Consider the following 20,949-nt stretch of genomic DNA (forward strand, 5'->3'; position numbering starts at 1 on the left):
AATATAATATAAATTACGACTGGTAAACGAATTACTATGAAATAATAAAGAATTAAAATTTCATGAATTATTTCTTCATATAAGTATTGTAATTTATCTTTAGATTTTCATTGATATTTCAAATTCCTAGTATGCATTGGATAAGATTCCCCGAAGAATCAAGTAATAAATTACTCGAAGCTTTAGCAAATGTAAATAATTGCTTTTATTGTATAGACGTTTTGTTTTCACTTTTCTATAGTTAATGTATCTATCAACGATAAATCTGAAGGTTTCTATTTAACTACATTTATTTTTTTGTATATTTATTGTAATAGTAACTGAGAAAAAGCAAGAAGTAATTAAATTAAATTCACTAAACCGTACTTTAATATTTTATTTATATATTTGTATATCATGCAAATTGAATGATGTTACTATTTGTGCTAAAAAATTGCGATTTATTATTTTGCATCCTGGCCTTTAAAAGTTATAGCGCTTCTTATCTATTTATAGCTTAATCGATAAACTATCATATACATTTTGTAAAATATTGATATGTGAAATAATAATCAAACAATATCAAATATGATTATTTTGATATTGCAAATTATTATAGAGTTATTGTATAGTTATTATATAATTTGTTGCTCATCTTTATTTAAAATTATTGCATTTCTTACAAAGGATTTTTCGTTTAGATCCCAATTAGGTTTATTTTCTCCTTAAATATCTTATGTTACGAGCTACAAGTATTTGTTTCTTAAATTTCGCTTTCCTTCTAAGTTACATTTATAATTCTATAGGTATCAATTTAATTTGCATGATATTTCTTGTAGTCGATTAATATAAGCGTTGCGTAATATTTATTCTATTTATAAGTACTTGAACACTGATATTCTAATTATAATGCGTTTCAACTCTGAAATTTATATTTTAAAATAGCATAATTGTTATTAATAAAAAGGAAACAACACAAATTTTTAAAATACATTCGTACATACAATTTTACAACAAAAATCATTGAAACTGATCGATCGCATTGATCGAAATCATGCAATCAGTTCGTAAGTATGTTATATCAAATTTCGAATGTTGTAAAAAATTTCAAACTTAAAATGCACTTAATTATTATATTAGCAGAGATCCAACAGGACTTCATAAGAAGCGAAGTGAAAATGTGGGTCTGCAGGTCGTTGAATACCTAGTGACTTCCATCAAAGTCTCAATCATGAGTAGTGCTTTGCCAGTCTTCTTCTTCAGCATTTTCTTCTTCACGATCTGCAAGTATTTTCCGGTCGTTGACCGTCGCCGACGGCAAACGGCCCTCGAGGTCTTCTGGACGAGGAGTGCAATGAGGAAAAACTGGGCGAACAAGAGGCAAATCGTAAAAACTTACTCCGACCAGTGAAATAATCAGACCTCGGTTTCTCCTTCGATCTGTTCGAAAACAACGTTACTTGTATCAAAATTTTGTACACGTTGCGTCACAGAAATAAAAATCTTTCTGTGCTTTAGTGCTATTTCCAGCTCTCAACACACATATCTCTGCTTTTTTAATATTGAAATTTATTAAAATAATCGTACGTTACAATTTACTTGTAAATTTATGTGTACATCCACAGAATTGTAAAATAGTTCAAATAACATCTGAATCAAATAAAATTATTCCCTCGCGCAAGAAGAATTTATTTTTATAATTCATACTCTTATTAATAATTAAATTACGTTAAATCAATTAGTATTTAAAAAATCAATATTTTATAGTAATTATTAGTGATAAAATTAATACAAAATTTCAGTGTTATTATTTCGTGATAAATGTTATCACTAATTTACGTAATGAGAAATAGAGTTTTATTTATTATAAATTTGAAACGAAATTTCGTTTGCTATAGTAATAATCGTTTTTAAAACAAAAGTTTGAGATATACAATAATTCAAATAAAATTTTATATAGGCATTAATATTATATAAGCACTAATTCTTATTTTTATATCGTTAATAATGTTCTTATTTTAATAAATGACAAATTCTACATATTATATATTAATATTGTAGAATTTAATTTGGACTGTCAACAATATCAACATGAAAGTATGCGTAAGATATAACACGAACATTTAAATTTCATACAGTATCAAAATTACATGCATTTATATAACATTCTATATTTTGCGCTATAAAGAAGCAAATTACTGATGGTCATAGTAGAAACAGTAGTGGTCAATAACTTGTAGGTTCTTATAAGAAAGTATAGTAATATTTCATTATAGTGTTTCATGATTAATATCTACTAACTAAAATATTATATCAATATTAATTGTCTAAATCACGAGTCAAAAACATAAGAACTGATCATATTTTTAATTTATTAAACGGAAACGAAAATTAATTTAAAGTATAGTTGACTGGATCCAGTAAACGTGTGATTAATTGCTTTCTGTGAGATCTCCACCTTGCAATTTCACTGTTACACTTCCATGATTCCTTGCATGAATAATTTATCTAGATGATAAGCCGGTCTTCGAAACGTGCGTGTTGAATTCGTTCTGATTTTTATGCATTACAGTATCGAGACGATAAATTCAGTCATTTGTAAGATTAATTGGTTTTCGTTAAATTAGTGAAGTTATGTGGTGCGTCGAAATAGACAGGAATACTGCTGACCCACTTCATAGCCTGTTATTTCGATGATTTTTTGCCGACGATAATGAAACAGCAGTAAACACTAAAAATTATAGTTAACACTAGCGTGATTTGGTTGATTATACATGCATAATCCTGACGCATAAATAATAGGTAAACGTGGAAAAACCTTGACTTAAATCAGTTTAATCATCCTCTTTTTCCTTTTTTATATTATTTAAATACGATATTTACATATTGTACACAAACGTCTTCATTGACAAGTCATTAGCCAAGTATAATATTGGTTAATGATTCATTAATCAAGTATAACATTGACTAATGACTTTAAATAACTGTCTTGTTGGAAAAACAAAGACCACGTTTACAGTTACAAACACTTTGCTATTTTAATTTTTTTTTGCAATACTTATGAAAAATATCTTTAAAAATCTGAAACATATCAAATCAGAAATGGAATCAAAATTACCTTAATAACGTAGAAATATTCTTTTAATTATGAATCATCGATATTACTGCTGTTACAGGTTTAAGGAAAGGAATGTATATATATATATATATATATATATATATATTCCTTAAACCTGTAACACCAGTGAGTAATATATATATATAAAACTACATAGCAGAGTTATATGTCAGAAATTTATACAATATAGGTATATAAGAGAATGAATAAATAGAAAATAGAATTGTCCAAAATGAAAGTTGGAATTATTATCTTCGAAGTCATATATGTAGGCTACTTTTTGCAGTGTTCCGTTTCTATGATTAATATGTAATCTTTGTGATTCAAGTGGTAGTCATCTAAAGCAACAGATTTCATAAATTATATTATCACTGGCGCATATCAATAGGAATAGCATTTTACTTTTCGGTCAGAATCTGCTACAGAGGACGTAATATACGCGATTTATATAACTGTCGCCAGGCTTTCAATGTTCTCGTATAACGCAGACATCAGCAATCTAAATGCTAAACTGGTACCATTTCATGTTGTATTATTTTGTAAACGTCCCGATAATAATTGCACACGAGATAAGATGCAAGTTGTACAAGGTGAAATATTGTTAGATCGATGACGGGAGTTTTTATAAAATGTCAATTTCCCTTTTATGCGACTGGAACCAGGGTGGCTTAAGTTTGTTGATGATTGCAAAACGACAAGGCTTTAATTTAATCCTCAGCAGTTTTTTAGGGTCGTAAAACGAAACCGGTTGCATCCAGCTGGAATATACATAGAAAAGTCTAACCGCTAGAACCGTACACATTCTCATGAAGATGTTCCTTTTCGTGAGAGGAATCGCATCCAGTTCGCACAACGGCGTCCGTAAAAAGTTAAAACAGTTCTTTCGAAAAACGTCGTTTCGATTCGCAAGGAATCGATAATACATTTTTATATAACAACTCCGCTTGATTCTACAGTGGAGTAACAATTGTCAATATGCTTCTGCTTGCCAATTGTAACCGAAGTAGTCGTGCCACGTTTCACAATACACGTTTGACACGAAAATTAATATGCGATGGCCGAATTAATTTCATTTGATTTGAAAACATGCGAAGAATCAATGATTCATTCCCATTGTAGACACCTGTTCGAACATCTATTTTTTCCTATCTACTTTTACTCGAATTTTACTTCCTATTTTTCGCGTTTATATTTTTCAACTCTACGTTTAAGATATCATTTTTCTTATAGATATATTCTCAGGTAAAAGTATCAAATTTCTTAATCAATTTACGAGGGATTAGTTAAAAATTAAATAATATGTTTAATATATAATTATCATTTAAACGGCAGATTAATAATATGTTTAATATATAATTATCATTTAAACGACGAAACCGGTTTTCTATAGGAATATTCTTTATCGCTGGTTTAATACGAGGTAAGTAACTTCCATTACAAAAATACATTATAAAAAAATTTCGTAGGCAATACAATTTTTTTCCGAAAATAATATTAGACCTAATACGAACGACCCACTAAACCAGAATTCTAACTGTGTCAATACGCGAGATTATGCACGCATATACATCCGGCAATATAGCGCTTAGTAGCAGCTCATCACTTACGCCCTTCTTCGACACGTACGAGCGGAAAAGGGGACGTCGATCGATGATGATACACGTTACTCGCGCTGACTGGTACATACTTACGAGCATTGTAAAATAGAAAGTGACGCAACTTTTTAATAATCCAGTCTTCGCAAATCCATTAATTGCTAAGGAACGTTGAGTTACATAGATAAACTTCCTTGTAATAGCATCGATCGTGAATAAACCATTCTACCTCTATTTTGATAGCGGTTTCAACAAAGTTGAACTATGGTCCAAAGAGAAAACATTTTTTAAGGTAGTCAGTATCAATATGATTATTACTTTTTGTACAAAACGATATTAGGAAAGATTCAATACCTCATGAGGCATCAGTTTAGTTGTGACCTTTTTTACTTTGAATGTACGGAAATATAATTGCTAATGTACGTGTTGTAAAATTCATCATAAAAATAAACTAGAAAGTGGCATATATCCGGGTGGTATCTATAATTGTTATTATGCATATGCTGCCATAGAAAGAGTTTACTTAAGGCGGACATGCGAGTCTTTATACACTGAGTGGTGATACTGACCTTTCGTTCAGGATACATCGTTGCCCTGGGGCTTAATCGTCACAATAAGATAGCACTAAAATTAAAAAGCAGTTTATTTTTGGAATCATATCGCATGATTGTATACAATTTTATCGAATGAAGTAAAATATAAGAATAAATATACGAATAACAAGTTAGCACCATACATAGCTTAATGTTCCGCGTAAAAGCGCAACCCGATTTTATATGAAAATTAGATGTATCAATATTTAGTTATATACGATATTAGCAATAATTATCTGACGTGAATAAAAACTTAATTTTTTCTGATATTTAAACGATTGAAATTTTATTTTTAAAGCGTCATTTTTTATAGGGAATTATCGTAGGATTTCTTGTGCTAAAATCTGTTGTAAACGAAAAGGGGTTAATAGAACTACTATATAATTTCTTTTAATTGTGACATTCGAGATTAAGATTTGAGATTATAGTTTACAGTATGCACGAGCTCATGTAAAATTTTCCAGAATCTTAAAAGTAGTCTTAAAGTTTATAGAAAAACGATATATGATTATAATAAATACTGGTAAATTATAATTATATTTCATAATCAACTAATTGCTAGGTTTCATAATTATCTGAGTTACAATTCTCCTAATAATAATATTTATAGTAAAATATTGATACGTCTATTCTATGGTTTGATAGTATTATAAATACTACTTTTTCAGCCATAAATGTAATTCAAAATTCCAAGTTTATTGTGTATCCATGATTTTCCTATAATATATTTTAATTAATTGTAATATTCAATTAATGTACACTATAATCAAACGTAACTAGAATTTTTGAAAAAAGAAACAGCTTAAACATACAGGATTTCTGTGAAACGATGACCTCTAAAAAGAAAAGATTATATATATGTAAATTTGTATACGTATTATTAATAACGAATTAATTAAAGGACGAATTAATTAAAAGTGATCTAGTAATATAAAAAAAAGTTTACTCAGCACTTAGAGACAAAAAAGCAATAAGATAACGGTAGCTACGAATCTAGACACTTGTTAAGCAAACCTTAATATCTCGAATAGTATCTAAGTAACTGATATTTAAATATAAAATGTCCTGCTTGACAAAACTTTTCCCTTGACCATCCCTTTTTCTTTTTTCTTACTTTGACATTAAGATTATAATTTCCTGTAAAGTAAAATATATTATGTGTAAGTATAAATCTCTGTATAATATACATACGTGTATAGTACATACTTTAATTGTATTTATTTTCGCTTATGTCTATTATTAACTATGAAAATAGAAGGAAAGTTACAAACAAGTCACTTTTTAAATAAGGAATTTTTTTAGAAAAGAGATAAATAACTATTATGACAAATATATGTTCCTATAAATATAATGCTACCCGAAACATAGAAAATTTTGAAATAAAATTACGCAAGAAATATGTATATATATTTCATAAATAAGTTTCATCAAACGAATCTACGATTGCAATTTATTAATACTTATCACACGTTGATCAATATTGGCCTTCGATTCGTAAGATTTACGCACTATCGATCTTCGAATCGGACTCACTTGAACGATCAGGAAGAAGAAGATTCAAGGTCGAAGATCTCTGGCAGTCTTGCGGGGTACGATTACCTGCGCGAAGAGATCGAATCTATTCTTAACAGCAGCACATTTCGCGAGCGAAAGAGCGCACGAAGGTTTCTTCAACCTTCTCCTTTAACCAACAATCCTACGTTTGAACTTTTCGTCTTTTCCATTTCTAAATGTTTCAAGCGCATAGAACACGAAACTTCGACAGATTATTAGAAAAAAATCGCAGTTACCAAATTATAAGACACCTTTTTAAATGTTTACAAAAAAAAAAACAGAAAGTACTCTTGATGGACGAATGATTAACGTTCGTTAATTTATTTTCAAGCGATCGAATTTTTCGATGTTCAACGACGGCATAGTATTTTTGTGGGACACGCAGCTAAGCCTATTAGTCTCTTGTTTAATGAAACAAAATCCTAGTAAGAGGAGAAAAACGAATGCGGTTAAGTTACAAAACCCGGTTCTATATACCGGTGAATTTCCTAGAAAGCAGCAAGAGAATGTCCGAATAGGCATCGTTGTTAGGTCGTCTCGATTGCCGAAAGTGAAGGAAGATTTGACTTTTTGCTCCGATATTAACGGAACGTCGTTAACCCCGAGGGGCCTGCCGGTAGTACAGACCGAAGGGGTAGAGGGGAACGTAGATATAAAGGAGAGAGCCCCGTGCTCCAGGGGCTTAGTACCGTTCAAAGATGCAGGCTGCTGAGATGATGCGTGGTACCAGGGCCGTCTACGATCTTGTGTTTCTAATATCTCTCTCGATTGCTTATGTCCGTGAGTAGAAGGAATTTTTGAAATTCCCGCGTGAACCAAGCGTGTATTCAAATCTACATGGTGCTTATTATAAATCGTTACGGGAACAAGTGTTAAGTTGTTTGTGTGCCTTCGGGATATTTGTGATTCGAGTAGCGATCAAATGATTAATGGAATTCATCGATATCATGGGAAACAAGTGTATAAACGAAATAGCTAAACAGCGGGCAAAAGTGTGTTGAATATTTATTCAAATATCGTTCGTCCTTGGTAAACTATAACGGATCGGAGTTTATATTTTACGCAAAATATTTGTTTATGTTGATTGGTACAATTTGCCCACGGGTTTTCTATTTCATACAATACTCAAAAATAACTATATGTATGTCGTTTATCAATTATCTTCGTACACTTCTTGAATGTTATCTTCGAGTCTAATAATACAATGTGATTCGCAATTATAAAAAATAAATTACACAAGTATGACACACGCGAGTATTTTCTGTAATACAAGACTAGTGCACGCTGTCACATCGCATTATAGTATTATAAATTATCGTTTGTCAAAATCTACAACTTGCTTTGTTCCGATATCAATTTACTTTTGGTTTTTCATTCGATCCTAATTTCTTCTAGATTCCTATCCACTCCAAGTATTACCTGTCATCCCAGGCTATATTCCGGTTTATATACGGCATGGTGATCAACCATTGGAGGAAATAAATCCTGCCTTAGCTGAGGCATTTCACGAAGGACCGAGCTTATCCAAGGTGACTAATTCATTAGAATAATTTAACGATCGGCAATAAAAATTTGTAAAAAGAGAATTATGGTTGTAATAGTTAATAGCATTTTACGAAATAATCCTTCTTTACTGGTCGAAATTAATAGGCACAACTGTAGTATCGAAAAGCTACTAGAACACAAGTTACTTATTTAAATAATTCCAGCTTCTTATTTCACTGGTTGCAATGCGATCGCAATCGCGACATTTGAATGTAAATTCGTAAAATGTCAAAATCTTTCCTTTAATTGCTGTTACAGAAAACTGATTTAAATAATACTTCTGATTTTCCGGCTATTATTCTCGAGGAAGGCGAAATTAATAAGTACAACGTTCACCCTGTAAAAATTAGACAAATGAGCAGTCGTTTTAATCCTAAAGATGAAAAGAATAGCAAATTAACAGAGGGCGATGTAAAAAAACATCGAGAGAGGCACGTAAAGAAAATAATTGCTTCAAAACCTGTGGTTAAAGTATGAATCTCATTTATTTTGCATACTTTTCATGTTGTTAAAATGTAGATCAGAAAAACACCAAAGAAACATAATTGCTCTTTTTCTAAATCATATAATATTGACTAATTTCTAACACTTTTCTTACCAAAAATGGATATTGCTTCATGATGGTAATATGCGCATTAACAAAGGATGATGCGAGAGTGCGGAAAAAATATTACCGCCAGTTCGATTAACCGTAGTAATTGCTTTTATATCCTATATATTTTCATCTGACACCTGCGTAAATGGTTAATCTCAGGGAGAGATCAATGATTCATTAAATCGTTTGTTCTTTTCATTTATTCTATCATAATACATTAATAGCGACAAACTAATGCTTTAATGATCATCTGAAATAACTTGAAAAACAAAATTGAACAAAAATTCATTCGTGTAAACCTTTGATCACAAATTACGTACACACATGTACACATTGATTAGGTACATAAACTATATCTATACACTTGCATCGATAGAAGTTATTACTCAAAGTACATGAAAGACATAAGTCTAATATATGTTAACAAGAAAGATATTCTTAGAATCAATCAAAAAAGAAATGTTTAGAAGTGCTTCTTTTTCAAACTGAATATGTCAAAATTATATTAAAAAAAATTCATGTTTCATGCTTCATAATTACCAACATTACCGAACGTGTTATCGTTAGACATACTAAGTTATGTGAGGGTTTCGTCTGAGATCGGAACACAAACAAAAATTAAAATACCTCTAACCGTTAATCTTTTTGAAAGAAATAAATTATATCGGTTTTAACGGAACATAGAGTTGTAAGAAATATTCGTAAATCCTATCACTAAAGTATTAGAAGAAAATTATAAATTAGTAGCTAACGAACAATTACGAATCTGTATCGATATATTCTTTTCTATTATAATTAGCAAAATATATACGAAAGATTGCAAAACGAAATATGATTTCTTATTCATGAATATTCTATAAATATAAAATATGCAATTGAAGTTAAATTTACAACTTACAATCCTCATTTTGAAAAATATAAGTTATAACGATTTCATTTAAAATATAGCGATTATCATTCTGTAGTAAAACGAACTCAAAACTATTATTAAGACGTGTGTACAATTGGAAAAATTATTATTTTATTTTTAAGGTTAATCCATTAACTGAAGAAGAAAAAGCAGATCTTGAAAACTTACGAACTGATATCGGGGAAGGAATAACAAATTTAGATAATATAAACGATTCCAATTTGCATCTTTTAACATCGATTTTGGATAAACCGAATCAGGAAACTAACGAACAAATTTCTAGTGGAATTAAATTGAACGATCGAATCATCACCGACGATTCATCGTCAATAACTAAGGATCTTGCGCAACATCTTACTGAAGAAAGTCATCCGACAACTCAACTCACGATAAATGATAAACCACCTTTCAAGGAACAACCACTTTCGAATGTTTCGTCCAATGTTCAAAAAACAGCCCATTCATCAAAAACGTTACCGACACCAGAAGAAGGACGAACAGAGAATCGATCTAGGAAATTCGAAGTGAAGATGATAATATGATCGGATTTAAGATGATAAGATGATAATATAGCATTTATAGTGAGATTTATTTATAGCAATATGAACAATGTAGAATTATGTGATAAAACTTGTCCAATGGATTTTAAGATTCAAATGTTTACTGTCAAGTGTTACAAATCGAATTACAATATTGTGTATTATGTATTATCGATCTACGAAAATACGTCATGTCTATTATGCTCGAATAAAGATATTCTGAAGATAGGATATAAAATAAAATGGACTGCGAGCTATATTGGAATTACATTTATATCAAATATTTTAGCAACGATACATCAGAACAAGAAGAAAAAAAATCGTGAAAAATATTTTTAATTACATTATAAAATTATTTAATTTCCTTTCAATTGCAACAAATATATAGTTACTGATATAGTTACAATTATCATATTTACATGTATTGTTTATCTAACAAAAGATAATGAATTCAAAATTATCACCGGGTATTTGAATCTTCTATTAAACACGATTATTTCTTGATAATCTCTTATCGGCTTTCTTCTGACTGATCGACTTTTCCTGCATTAGGGATATTTTCGTGCATTTCTATCCTGTAATTATTATTAATGCGATTTAAAATAAGCAGAGCAGGTACCACGTCAAATCCATTGGTTCTGGACATTTTCGGAGCAAATTTTATATTTTTAAATGTATTTTCCTCAATCTTTATATCCAAATATGTTCGTTGATCTTGAAGAAATCTTTCACTCGACAAGATGAACGTATTATTTCCAAATACACAAGCAAAAGCTGGTAAATTCTGATTCACTTCTGGTATATAAACATCATGAACTGCTCGACAATGGACGTTCGATGATTTCATCTGTTTCTCCGAAGAATTCTGGAAATATTTGTCCTCGTTTCGATTTACGAAATTGAGCCTTAATTGCCCTTCCTGCTTTATGTCTTCGTTAATTTTTGAATTTCTGGCATCTTTTGACACACTGTCAAAAATATTTGATTTTAAACTGTGATGCGTCGCAGGCTGATTTAAATTAGCCACTTGAACTTTAGCAATTTTTGACAAAGAGAATATTAAGCACAATTCCTTACTTCCATGAGGGCATATGTGCTTGCTTTCACTTAAAAATTTCTGTTTTTTTTCATTACAATTTCCAACACAAGTAGTGTGGTTTATTTCCCTATTTGAGCGTTCACTTTTGATTACCTCGGAGTCGAAATTTTCATTTATGTTTTGATCTTCAATCCTAGAAGCACTATTTGCAATATTAGATTGAAAATCTCGATTTTCAATTGCCTTGTTTTCAATATATTGAATAAAGCCGAATAATATCACAATGAAAAATAATGATTTGCGAGGCATTGTATCGGAGATGACCAACTTGCCACTGTTATTTTTCGTTCACGTATCTTAAAGCGTCCAGTAACAGTCTGCGACGAGATAGATACTGACTGTGCCAGAAAAACAATGTGAAGGCAAAGCAAGGTGCATGGGGACTGAAGATTGGGCCGTTATGTCTACTGTGTTCATTTCGTGCGCACTGACCTTATCTCCTGTTTGGACATTGTTCGAATACCACCGAATTTGGCCCTATGTATCTTTCCAAGAATTTAACATCGACTTTGATCCTGCGTTCTGAGGGATGTTTCATTATTCTTCTCTAACATATAATCGTTAGTACATATTATTTATATAATTTTAAAATACAAGTGAACAGAAATTTAAGGACATTATGAATAGAAATAAACAGAAGCGTATTTATATTTTGTTGTAATAAATTTGGAATTGAATTTATTTTCAGGTATTATAATATCCATGTTTATTATAATAATGTTATATTGCAGTATTTTATAACATAAAAATTTTTGATAGTTTAAAAATAAAAGGGGTATACATTACATTTTATATCTGTAAATTATATTCACATAAAATTCTTAGAATATTAATGTTATACATTTACGTATGTATAATAGAATTTGGAACAGCAAAAAGTATAACGTATACTCACTTACTAGATTCTCAATGCATATATATTCTAAAATATACATGAAAACAAACTAGAAAACATAACGTCTGTAAAACGTAAGTATATGTATATATTCTTATCATAAATAGTATTATATTATAAAAATATAGCTGTATATTATATATACAATGACGGGCGGAAGAAAGTTTAAAAGATATTACTTTATTATAATTTTAGGAAAGAGAATTCTATTCTACAAAAACAGTGAATAGATATATTTCAAAATAGACGATTGCTACTAACATAATGAAATCTACTGTCCTCGTGCTCATACTACATTATTGCCATTATTGATTACAAGAATTTACATTCACGTAACTCTCCCTGTCAAGACTTTATTTTAATAAGATGACCTTTCAGGCTAATATCGTGTTTTATATACATTATTTTTTAAATACAACATAATAACAAAGAGGAAATGAGAGTGCTCACGCTTATGCTTCTGGTTGTTCCCGGACTAGTGCTGCGCCATGCGGCGAAGTGCTGAAAGTCGCACAAGCCAGCATATACAAAACCCTATAAAATTAGGGATGTGCTCTATTTGATTGTACGCTAGCATAGACAAGAATCTATTAAGTTCAACGCTACAAGAACCTTTGCATTTTAGCATTTTAATGATATTTTAGGATTTAGAATGACACAATTACATAGTTCTTTTTCGATTCAAGATCGAATATCGATAAGCCAACAATACAATAATAAATCTTTTATATTATTGGCCCTTTTTTATGACATTTTTATCAATATGTTCGTAATATCTTTTAATTAAAATGATATGATATTGCAAGCGAATTTCAAGGAGATATAATCTATTATTTATATAAACGCATCCTGATTTATCCAAGACGCCGCATTTATTCAGGATGGTCTCAGATAGAAAAGTAGGTACGAACATTTTCGTAGAACCTTACAATTAATTAGGTTCTTGTAGCATGGAACTCAATAGGTTCTTGTCTGCGTTAGTATGTAACCAAACAAGGTAGATTCTTAATTTTAAACTTAAATACATAGATTCTTGTATATGCTAGCGTGTTTCACCTTCAGCACTACACCGCATGGGGCAGCACCTCTACTGTGGAATAACCAGAAGTACAGGGGTGAGTACTGTTATCTCTCTATTTCATTATGTGCGCGGTACAGATGCGCGATGTGATGTCAACAATATGTATATAAGATATGAATTGTGCCTTTTACGTTGCACATGTTAGTGGATAGTGGAAATGTGCGTATTTTATTATTGTTTATCTGCTGATGGCGTGATTCTGTAATTTTCGATCTATCACCAAGTAAGAAATATATCGTAACAAAAAATATTGATTTCGAAAGTTAACATAATTTGTGACTTTTAGGATTATTTTGAGATATTTTATTTGAAGATAAAATATCAGCTATTTGAAGGCAAATTTTTAAAATAAAAGTGTTATCCGGAACTGTAAAATATATATAAATAGCCAAAATATAGCATTAAAAGGGTACTTAACCTAACAATTTTCTAATTATTGCCTGATTTTCTTTACTCTACCACACATTAACATTCAATTTAATTTTTCAAATTTAAAGTTGTGACAAGATCGAAATAACATGGCTGGTCAGCAACATCCATTTCCATCTGGGTTCCCTAGTGTACAACAATCTGCAATGAGAACGCAGTTTGGCGGAGGACAGATGGTATCTGGCTTAATGGGGCCACAACAAGGTAGGTATAATATAGTACAAGTATTAGTTACAAAAAGTGACCTAAAGGCAAATATTAGAGGAATATAGTAATATTAATACAAAATATTGATAGGTATGGTAAATTCACAACAATTTGGAGTTGGTGTAGGAGTCGGAGTTGGTGTAGGTGGAGTAGGCTCCAATACTATGGGTATGCCCAGTGCTCAACAAGTATTGGCACAACAACAACAACAACAATCAGTTGCAATGCAACAACAAGTACAACAGATGCAACAACAACAATTACAATTACAACAACAGCAACAAGCTGCAATGGTACAACAGAGTAATCAAGCAGGCAACCAAGCTACAACACCACAAACTCCTGTTCCACCTACGCAACCACCACCTCAACAACAACAAAATAAAGAATTTAACACTGCTAGTTTATGCAGATTTGGTCAAGAAACTGTACAAGACATTGTTAGTCGCACCCTGGAAATCTTCCAAACATTGAGAGTTCTTCAACCCCCAAATGGTATAATAAGATTACTTAATTGTCTTCGATATACATTCAACTATGTTATACAGCATTATAATTTTAGGCATGGCACAAGGTACAAATTTAGCTAATGAAAAAAAGAATAAAGTACAGGAACAATTAAGGACACTTAAGTTATTATTTAGACGTTTGAGAGTAATTTATGAAAAATGCAATGAAAACTGTCAACTTCAAGGTATGGAATATACGCATATAGAAAGTCTAATTCCCTTAAAAGAGGAATGGGATATGAAATCCGATGAGAAAAAGACTTCTGAAGCCTACAGACTTGCTTGTGAGGAAAGTAAAGAAATCATGGAAGTGAGTATAAACATTAATATAAAATATTGGAAACAAATATTTTTTTCATAAATTAAAATGTTATATTTAATTTTTTCAGCAAGTGGTATTAAAAAATAGACATCTTAAAGAAATCATTGATCACTTAAGACGTATTATTTCGGAGATAAATACAATGTTAAATATGCGTCGTTCGTGAATTGTAAAATGTAAATAAATATTTATATAAGTTACTAAAAAAAAAAGTTAAAAAATAAAAGTATTCTTTCCTATGTAACATAAGAGAGTTAATATTACTTACTTATATTTTGAAGCTTTATTATTCTTTATTAATATCATGAATATTTAGATAAATAATGTCACTTGCTCTTAAAACAGCTTCTGGAATTGTGCCTAATGGTGTTTCCAAGTTCCGTACGTACACTTCTAAACAATCCACATCACAACCTCTAAATTGAGCAGAAACTTGTGTATTTTCATACAGATAAAATTCTGCTTGCTTGCCTATAACAAATAATTTATGATTATATGATGAATCTTTTCAAATAATTCTAGTTAGTCTTAAAATATATATAATAATGATTCTAACTGTAAATTTATCATGTAGTTTCTTTGTGTTTCATATTTCCAAATTGTTTTATTTATAATATTTTCTACATTAAAAAAATTAATAATTTATGTACATTCGCGCATTAGGCTCAGTTTTTTTGATACTGGCGCCACATTTGAGCAATTTTATACTCAACTGCTCTAACTTCCTGGAAAGCTGTTATTATAAAAATTTAAACAAGATTATGCATTTATAGGAATGTTAAAACAACATTTCTTTATTCGATTGAAGAAAAAGGAAATAGGTTTGAAAAAGTGCAATTTCATACCAACAATTCCAGTAATTACACGAAGAAATCGTTCGCGCAAAAATGCACGTGCTTCTTGCTTTTCAGGAGTCGCAAATTCCATGTTTATATTGTCGTTCAAATGTGTACTATCTTCAACTGAACTAGTCATTTTGTCTGAAAATTCGTTGATTCGTAAAAGTAAAGACTTCTCCTATGGCGGAACTAAAGCAGCACGATATACATATATATAGATAGTGTCGCTATAATGCCCGCCAAATTTAAAAACTAAAATAATGTCGCAGCTTAATATTTAACATGTAAGTAATGAAAAATTTAATAAATAATTTTAATAATTAAAATTTTTATATTGAGGAAATTTGATATTGTTACTATAAATAATAATGTTAAAATTAGATATTTAATACGTATAGTAAAAACCCACATGTTTTAACGAAGAAACTTAGACACAATTAACATATTTTCGACCATATCTAGAAAACACACTTTCACAAGATAGAAGATGAGGGCAACCCGCAGGTTTTGAATTTTGTCAAATAGATTCCTCAGTTTCTTCTCATTCTTGTTCGGAACATCAAACAGTAACAATGAATTTCTCGATCTTTGTGCTTTTAACTGTATTTATTAACTGCAGTAGTAAGTATTTATATTTATGTTAAATATAAATAATAATAAATACATTTACATTCCAGTGGGATTGTATCATTAATTATTACGTTTTATTTAGGGATACGTTACAGAGTTACAGCAACGACAGAAAATTTAGAAGTAATCCATAGATCATTAAGAGCAACAACTACAGATAGTGATAACATCCAGATGCCAGAGAAAGAAATTTCTCGGATGGATACGTCTTCGAAACAAAACTCAATTACATTACAAGGCTTAGAGAAAACTGCGAATGTGAAGATCGACTCTTCGAACAGGAAATCTAAAATTTTAAGAAGCTTGGCTTTTCTAGCTGGTTTAAGTGTTGGTGGTTTAGCAGGTGCAGCATCGTCCGATGTAAAAACCTATACCAAATTGCCACCGTTGAGTGTGAATGTTGGTGCATCTCGAATTTCACCTCAAGTTGCTGCAATTTATAATCCTTATCCTTACGTGTCGTATCCTTATATATTAGCCACTCCTTTTGGAATTTATCCTTTATGGGATCTACTACGGTCACAATCAATTAATGGGATACAAAACAATTTTCAATCATTAACACAAAATCCGCAAGTATTGAACTTGTTCGATAACAAACCAACTGATCTGCTAAATAATAGTGACGAATATGTAGAAGAAGCTCAGAAAATTGAAAGCATCAAAACACCGAACGACACTGAAGATACTGACAAGAGTGTAGAATCCCAAGTGGAGGGCGATCGGAACGCGGAAGAGAAGGTAAGGATTTGGTAAAGTGAGCAAATAGAAATTAGACCAGAAAATTATCTGATATTTCATTTTTCATGGCATTTAATTTAAAGAGATATAATTATCATTTTATACGCATCATGTACGTGTTTTCTATAAATATGTTCGTACATTTAAGTATGTGTTTAACTTTTATTTGTGCCATATAATGAACTGAAATATCACTTTAATATTTATACATTATATGTATCAATCTTATTTTTTAAAAATTTATCATTTAATAAAAATTGATTTAACTATGTGTTTATAAATTATTATTAAAATATTTAAAAAGTATTTACAATTTTTTGCTGAATTTTGTTATAATTGTAAAGATCTAACAATTAATATGAATATTATAGGAACATTATGTATATAAACATTGCTGACATAATATTTCATATAAGTATGTTTAATCACAAGTACGAAAAATGACTTTAAGCTTAATTTCTTCTAGGTTATTGAATAATGTCCTGCTTTAACTAGTAGTTTCTACAATACTTCATTTGTATTACTATAAATAACATATAGGAAGGTTACATAAAGTGGTGTACCAGATTAAAAATGAAAATCACATTTCGATAGATATCTTTACACATATATTATAAAGCTGACTTTTGTTATAAGAAAATAAGAGAAATATTTAATAATTTATATAATTAAAATAATTAATATAATTTATAACATTATCTCATTTGTTAACAGATACAATCATCTTCTGCTATTGCGTGCATTATGCGAAAAGGAGTTAATACGAAACAAGGCAACTTGGTGAAAGATATTGTCAAAGAACGTGAAAATACTGATAGTTCGTTAATGACATCGAATCTACAAACCATAAATAAAATAGTGGTTCCTACCAACGTAACTAATAGAAATACGACTCAAATTCCGACTACACAAAATTCAACAATGAATAACAACCAAACAAATCCACCTTTTTATGGCTATTATGAAGGATATCCACAAGACATAAACCAAATCGATTTTACTACGGAATCATACGAACATAAATATCACGATTACGAACACACTAATTACAATTTACCTTCTTATGACAAACCTGTGAATTTTTATTCAGATAACAGATATAATTATTATTCCGTACCACCTGTTGATTCTTATCCATCGAGTCAGTTTCATCAGGATCCCGAATATCCGCCTAACGACTATAAACGATTTTTCTATACATCAGATAATACACCACCATTTACCAATACTGATTTCAGACCTGTAGTCTAGGATCACTGTAACGTATAAACCACGTAACAATGTAAATGCTTATGATAGAGTAATATGCTAATAAATAAAATATTTTATCCTCCAATTAATGAAATAAATTTCATGATATATTTTTAAAAGATATAATTAAATGTATAATATAACATGTATTCAGTTACGTAAGTGTTAAATGATTATTATCGGTCAGTAGAATGACTTGTATGTATTGTATGATTTGTCTCTTAGTATATATATGTATGTATATGTCCTAGTTGAGTGTAAATAACTATGTCCTTCATGTACTATACTAACAATGTGTTGTGTACCTACGTTGGATAGATTAGTAATAATTACGGATTGCTTCATTACATTCCTTTAATGAACACGTTCTCTTATAATTCAAAGAATAGTTTATAAAACATTACTACATAATATGTATCGTGAAAGAATAAAAGTATTTCTTGTATTATTTTTTACTTCAATGCTTATATATTGTTATTACAAAACAAGTAAGTATTACTGTGCATGTAATATTTCTATTCTATAATGCAATTCTATGATTACAGATGCTATTAAACATTAAGTATTGAATTGTTTGAAAAGTTCATAGTGAAACGTACCTTTATGGAAATAGCATTTTCATTGAACATTGTACATATTACCTTTTTTCAATTACAATTTACTATCTATTAATGATCATATAATTGCTTGTTCGGGAAACTTTCGTTTTTTAAAAATAATGGACTCTTTCAAACAGTTTTCATAGGCTTCTAGTGCTTGAAATTTTGTGGTAAAATATATTGTAAAACAGATGGATAGAGTAAATAGGATAGAAAAATCCAACTAAGATTCAACATTTTTTAGTTTAATAGTTTAACTATCATTTTTTAAAAAAACGATACCTCTTTTATTGACGATTAATACTGATGATAGCCTGATTTTTTCTTTCTTTGCAATTATTGTACTTAATAGCGAACTGGGAGTATATTGATTTGAATTTTCGTTCGAAATGAATCGATGATTGATTAATTTCGTTCGTTTTGATGTTTCGTTACTTGAAATTCGTCTTCCATTCCAGTCAAAAATAAAACTGAATTTTATATTTAAACAGTCAGAACTGCTATTAACAACCCAATAATATAAATAACATTATAAAACTTTGAAAAATTAACATGTTCATTTTGAATATTAACGAAATACAAGATTTTATATTCTTAAATAGATAAACTGTCAAAGATTATAATTATCATAAAATATTTCTATTAATATTCTAATAATATTCTACTACTGAAATTAATACTAATATTACATTACAAAATAAAAAATTTGCATGCAACTTCTAGTATCATAAAGTAGTAGTTTTATATTAACAATAATTAATAATATAGTTGCTTTATATTAACAATATTTATGTTTCTAGAAGTAAGTCCAATAGTAAATGATCATGACGTCGATATCTCAACATGGGAAAACATGCCACTTTCTTTATCAGCTAGAAAAGTTAATGACTCTTTTATGAAGTTGAATAGAAAAAGGAATTATAAACGCGAAAATTCTGAGAAAGAACATAAAATATATGCAGGAATATATAATCTGACGAATGTATGGTCTTTCGATAAACACATGAAGCAATATAAAAATAGGAATGTGATTTCGGAAGTGAATGATAAAACACAGTCTCCGCAGTCATTTAGTAAATTTCTGGCTCAAAGAATTGCATATAATACAAATGCTGATATGAGGAAGAATTTGCCAAAGAATAAGCAGAAAAAGGTGAAAGTATTAAGATATGTGTTAATGAACAACGAATCGAATAAAAATGAAGATAATAGTTATTTCAAGAGTATGAATAAGAAAAAAATATAGGTATCATTTCAAGAAGAAGATGAATCAAGTATAATGGTTTAATGCAAATTAATAATTAATGGTTTTTAATGCAAGTCATACGTCAAATGACTATCGCTCATACACTAATTATTCACATCGATACTAATCTTTATATTGTGTTCAGTTTTTTTAATTTATTAATTTTATTAATTTATTAAATTTATTAATTTTTAATTAATTTAACAGCATAAACTATAATTATTTTATAAAAGCAGCACGCTCTTAAATTTTATGTAGATCTTAAGCTGAATTATAGACGTTTATGACGCATTGTTTATTTTTTAAATATTCTATTCCTATATTAAACGAAGAAGTATTTGTTTTATAATCATCAAATTGTTTTTTTTTTTGACATTTTGTAACTGTATTGTAAGTAATGTATCGTGTGATATAAGCACTGTTAACCAAGTGTTTTTTTGAAATAATAAGTCCAGAATAATCGCTTTTCATTACATTTATAATATCTTTATAATATAATAATATACACTGCAGGTAATAGAATTTACAAATTGAGAAAATGTACCTACTGGTTTTTGTGAACTGTAGATTTTTTGAACAATTAATTAAGTCGTTGTTATAATCTGTAAGCGGAAAATCATTGCGAGTTGCAAGTTACCTTTCTGTACAAAATCTGACAATAATGGAACATAAA

General features: G+C 29.6%; 5 protein-coding genes across 9 annotated transcripts; 3 read left to right on the top strand and 2 right to left on the bottom strand.

The window, feature by feature from the left end:
• The first annotated feature begins 7,495 nt into the window (after positions 1-7,495).
• On the top strand, positions 7,496-10,685 carry LOC100648447. Its single transcript, XM_003398243.4, has 4 exons — positions 7,496-7,619; positions 8,235-8,368; positions 8,643-8,855; positions 10,012-10,685. Exons 1-4 carry the CDS (start codon positions 7,538-7,540, stop codon positions 10,429-10,431), a joined length of 849 nt encoding a protein of 282 aa, XP_003398291.1. The 5' UTR covers positions 7,496-7,537; the 3' UTR covers positions 10,432-10,685.
• LOC105666115 lies at positions 10,684-13,289 on the bottom strand. Of its 2 annotated transcripts, XM_048409744.1 has the most exons (2): positions 11,048-13,289; positions 10,684-10,971 (listed from the first exon to the last, which is right to left on the bottom strand). In XM_048409744.1, exons 1-2 carry the CDS (start codon positions 11,774-11,776, stop codon positions 10,912-10,914), a joined length of 789 nt encoding a protein of 262 aa, XP_048265701.1. In that variant the 5' UTR covers positions 11,777-13,289; the 3' UTR covers positions 10,684-10,911. The 2 variants fall into 2 exon arrangements, with proteins under 2 accessions (XP_048265701.1, XP_048265700.1); XM_048409743.1 differs by having other exon boundaries at positions 10,684-13,289.
• Positions 13,290-13,478: 189 nt separating this feature from the next.
• On the top strand, positions 13,479-15,214 carry LOC100646987 (mediator of RNA polymerase II transcription subunit 30). Of its 3 annotated transcripts, none has more exons than XM_048409739.1 (6): positions 13,483-13,726; positions 13,790-13,912; positions 14,001-14,140; positions 14,231-14,634; positions 14,702-14,958; positions 15,038-15,214. In XM_048409739.1, the coding sequence occupies exons 3-6, from the start codon at positions 14,022-14,024 to the stop codon at positions 15,134-15,136; spliced, it is 879 nt and encodes a 292-aa protein (XP_048265696.1). In that variant the 5' UTR covers positions 13,483-13,726; positions 13,790-13,912; positions 14,001-14,021; the 3' UTR covers positions 15,137-15,214. The 3 variants fall into 3 exon arrangements, with proteins under 3 accessions (XP_048265697.1, XP_048265696.1, XP_003398278.1); XM_003398230.4 differs by having other exon boundaries at positions 13,488-13,726; positions 14,001-14,136; positions 14,230-14,634; XM_048409740.1 differs by lacking the exon at positions 13,790-13,912 and having other exon boundaries at positions 13,479-13,726.
• A 20-nt stretch (positions 15,215-15,234) lies between these two features.
• LOC100649738 (gem-associated protein 7) lies at positions 15,235-16,000 on the bottom strand. Its single transcript, XM_012312363.3, has 2 exons — positions 15,816-16,000; positions 15,235-15,441 (listed from the first exon to the last, which is right to left on the bottom strand). The coding sequence occupies exons 1-2, from the start codon at positions 15,943-15,945 to the stop codon at positions 15,257-15,259; spliced, it is 315 nt and encodes a 104-aa protein (XP_012167753.1). The 5' UTR covers positions 15,946-16,000; the 3' UTR covers positions 15,235-15,256.
• On the top strand, positions 15,953-20,949 carry LOC100644142. Of its 2 annotated transcripts, none has more exons than XM_003398204.4 (5): positions 15,953-16,093; positions 16,272-16,430; positions 16,522-17,180; positions 17,895-18,919; positions 19,831-20,949. In XM_003398204.4, the coding sequence occupies exons 2-4, from the start codon at positions 16,382-16,384 to the stop codon at positions 18,429-18,431; spliced, it is 1,245 nt and encodes a 414-aa protein (XP_003398252.2). In that variant the 5' UTR covers positions 15,953-16,093; positions 16,272-16,381; the 3' UTR covers positions 18,432-18,919; positions 19,831-20,949. The 2 variants fall into 2 exon arrangements, with proteins under 2 accessions (XP_003398252.2, XP_048265694.1); XM_048409737.1 differs by having other exon boundaries at positions 19,834-20,949.

This window comes from Bombus terrestris, chromosome 10, assembly GCF_910591885.1.
Source record: "Bombus terrestris chromosome 10, iyBomTerr1.2, whole genome shotgun sequence".
In the NCBI taxonomy this organism is placed as follows: Eukaryota; Metazoa; Arthropoda; class Insecta; order Hymenoptera; family Apidae; genus Bombus; species Bombus terrestris.

Excerpts from the sequence above, each read along its gene's own strand:
- LOC100644142 (XM_003398204.4), top strand. The coding sequence starts at position 16,382 with ATGAATTTCTCGATCTTTGTGCTTTTAACTGTATTTATTAACTGCAGT. Across the intron at positions 16,431-16,521 it reads TGTATTTATTAACTGCAGTA|GGATACGTTACAGAGTTACA; the intron begins GTAAGTATTTAT and ends CGTTTTATTTAG. Across the intron at positions 17,181-17,894 it reads ATCGGAACGCGGAAGAGAAG|ATACAATCATCTTCTGCTAT; the intron begins GTAAGGATTTGG and ends ATTTGTTAACAG.
- LOC105666115 (XM_048409743.1), bottom strand. The coding sequence starts at position 11,776 with ATGCCTCGCAAATCATTATTTTTCATTGTGATATTATTCGGCTTTATT.
- LOC100646987 (XM_048409740.1), top strand. The coding sequence starts at position 14,022 with ATGGCTGGTCAGCAACATCCATTTCCATCTGGGTTCCCTAGTGTACAA. Across the intron at positions 14,141-14,230 it reads ATGGGGCCACAACAAGGTAG|TATGGTAAATTCACAACAAT; the intron begins GTATAATATAGT and ends AATATTGATAGG. Across the intron at positions 14,959-15,037 it reads AAAGTAAAGAAATCATGGAA|CAAGTGGTATTAAAAAATAG; the intron begins GTGAGTATAAAC and ends TAATTTTTTCAG.
- LOC100649738 (XM_012312363.3), bottom strand. The coding sequence starts at position 15,945 with ATGACTAGTTCAGTTGAAGATAGTACACATTTGAACGACAATATAAAC. Across the intron at positions 15,442-15,815 it reads TGTAATTACTGGAATTGTTG|GCAAGCAAGCAGAATTTTAT; the intron begins GTATGAAATTGC and ends TATTTGTTATAG.
- LOC100648447 (XM_003398243.4), top strand. The coding sequence starts at position 7,538 with ATGCAGGCTGCTGAGATGATGCGTGGTACCAGGGCCGTCTACGATCTT. Across the intron at positions 7,620-8,234 it reads TCTCTCGATTGCTTATGTCC|ATTCCTATCCACTCCAAGTA; the intron begins GTGAGTAGAAGG and ends AATTTCTTCTAG. Across the intron at positions 8,856-10,011 it reads CTTCAAAACCTGTGGTTAAA|GTTAATCCATTAACTGAAGA; the intron begins GTATGAATCTCA and ends TTTATTTTTAAG.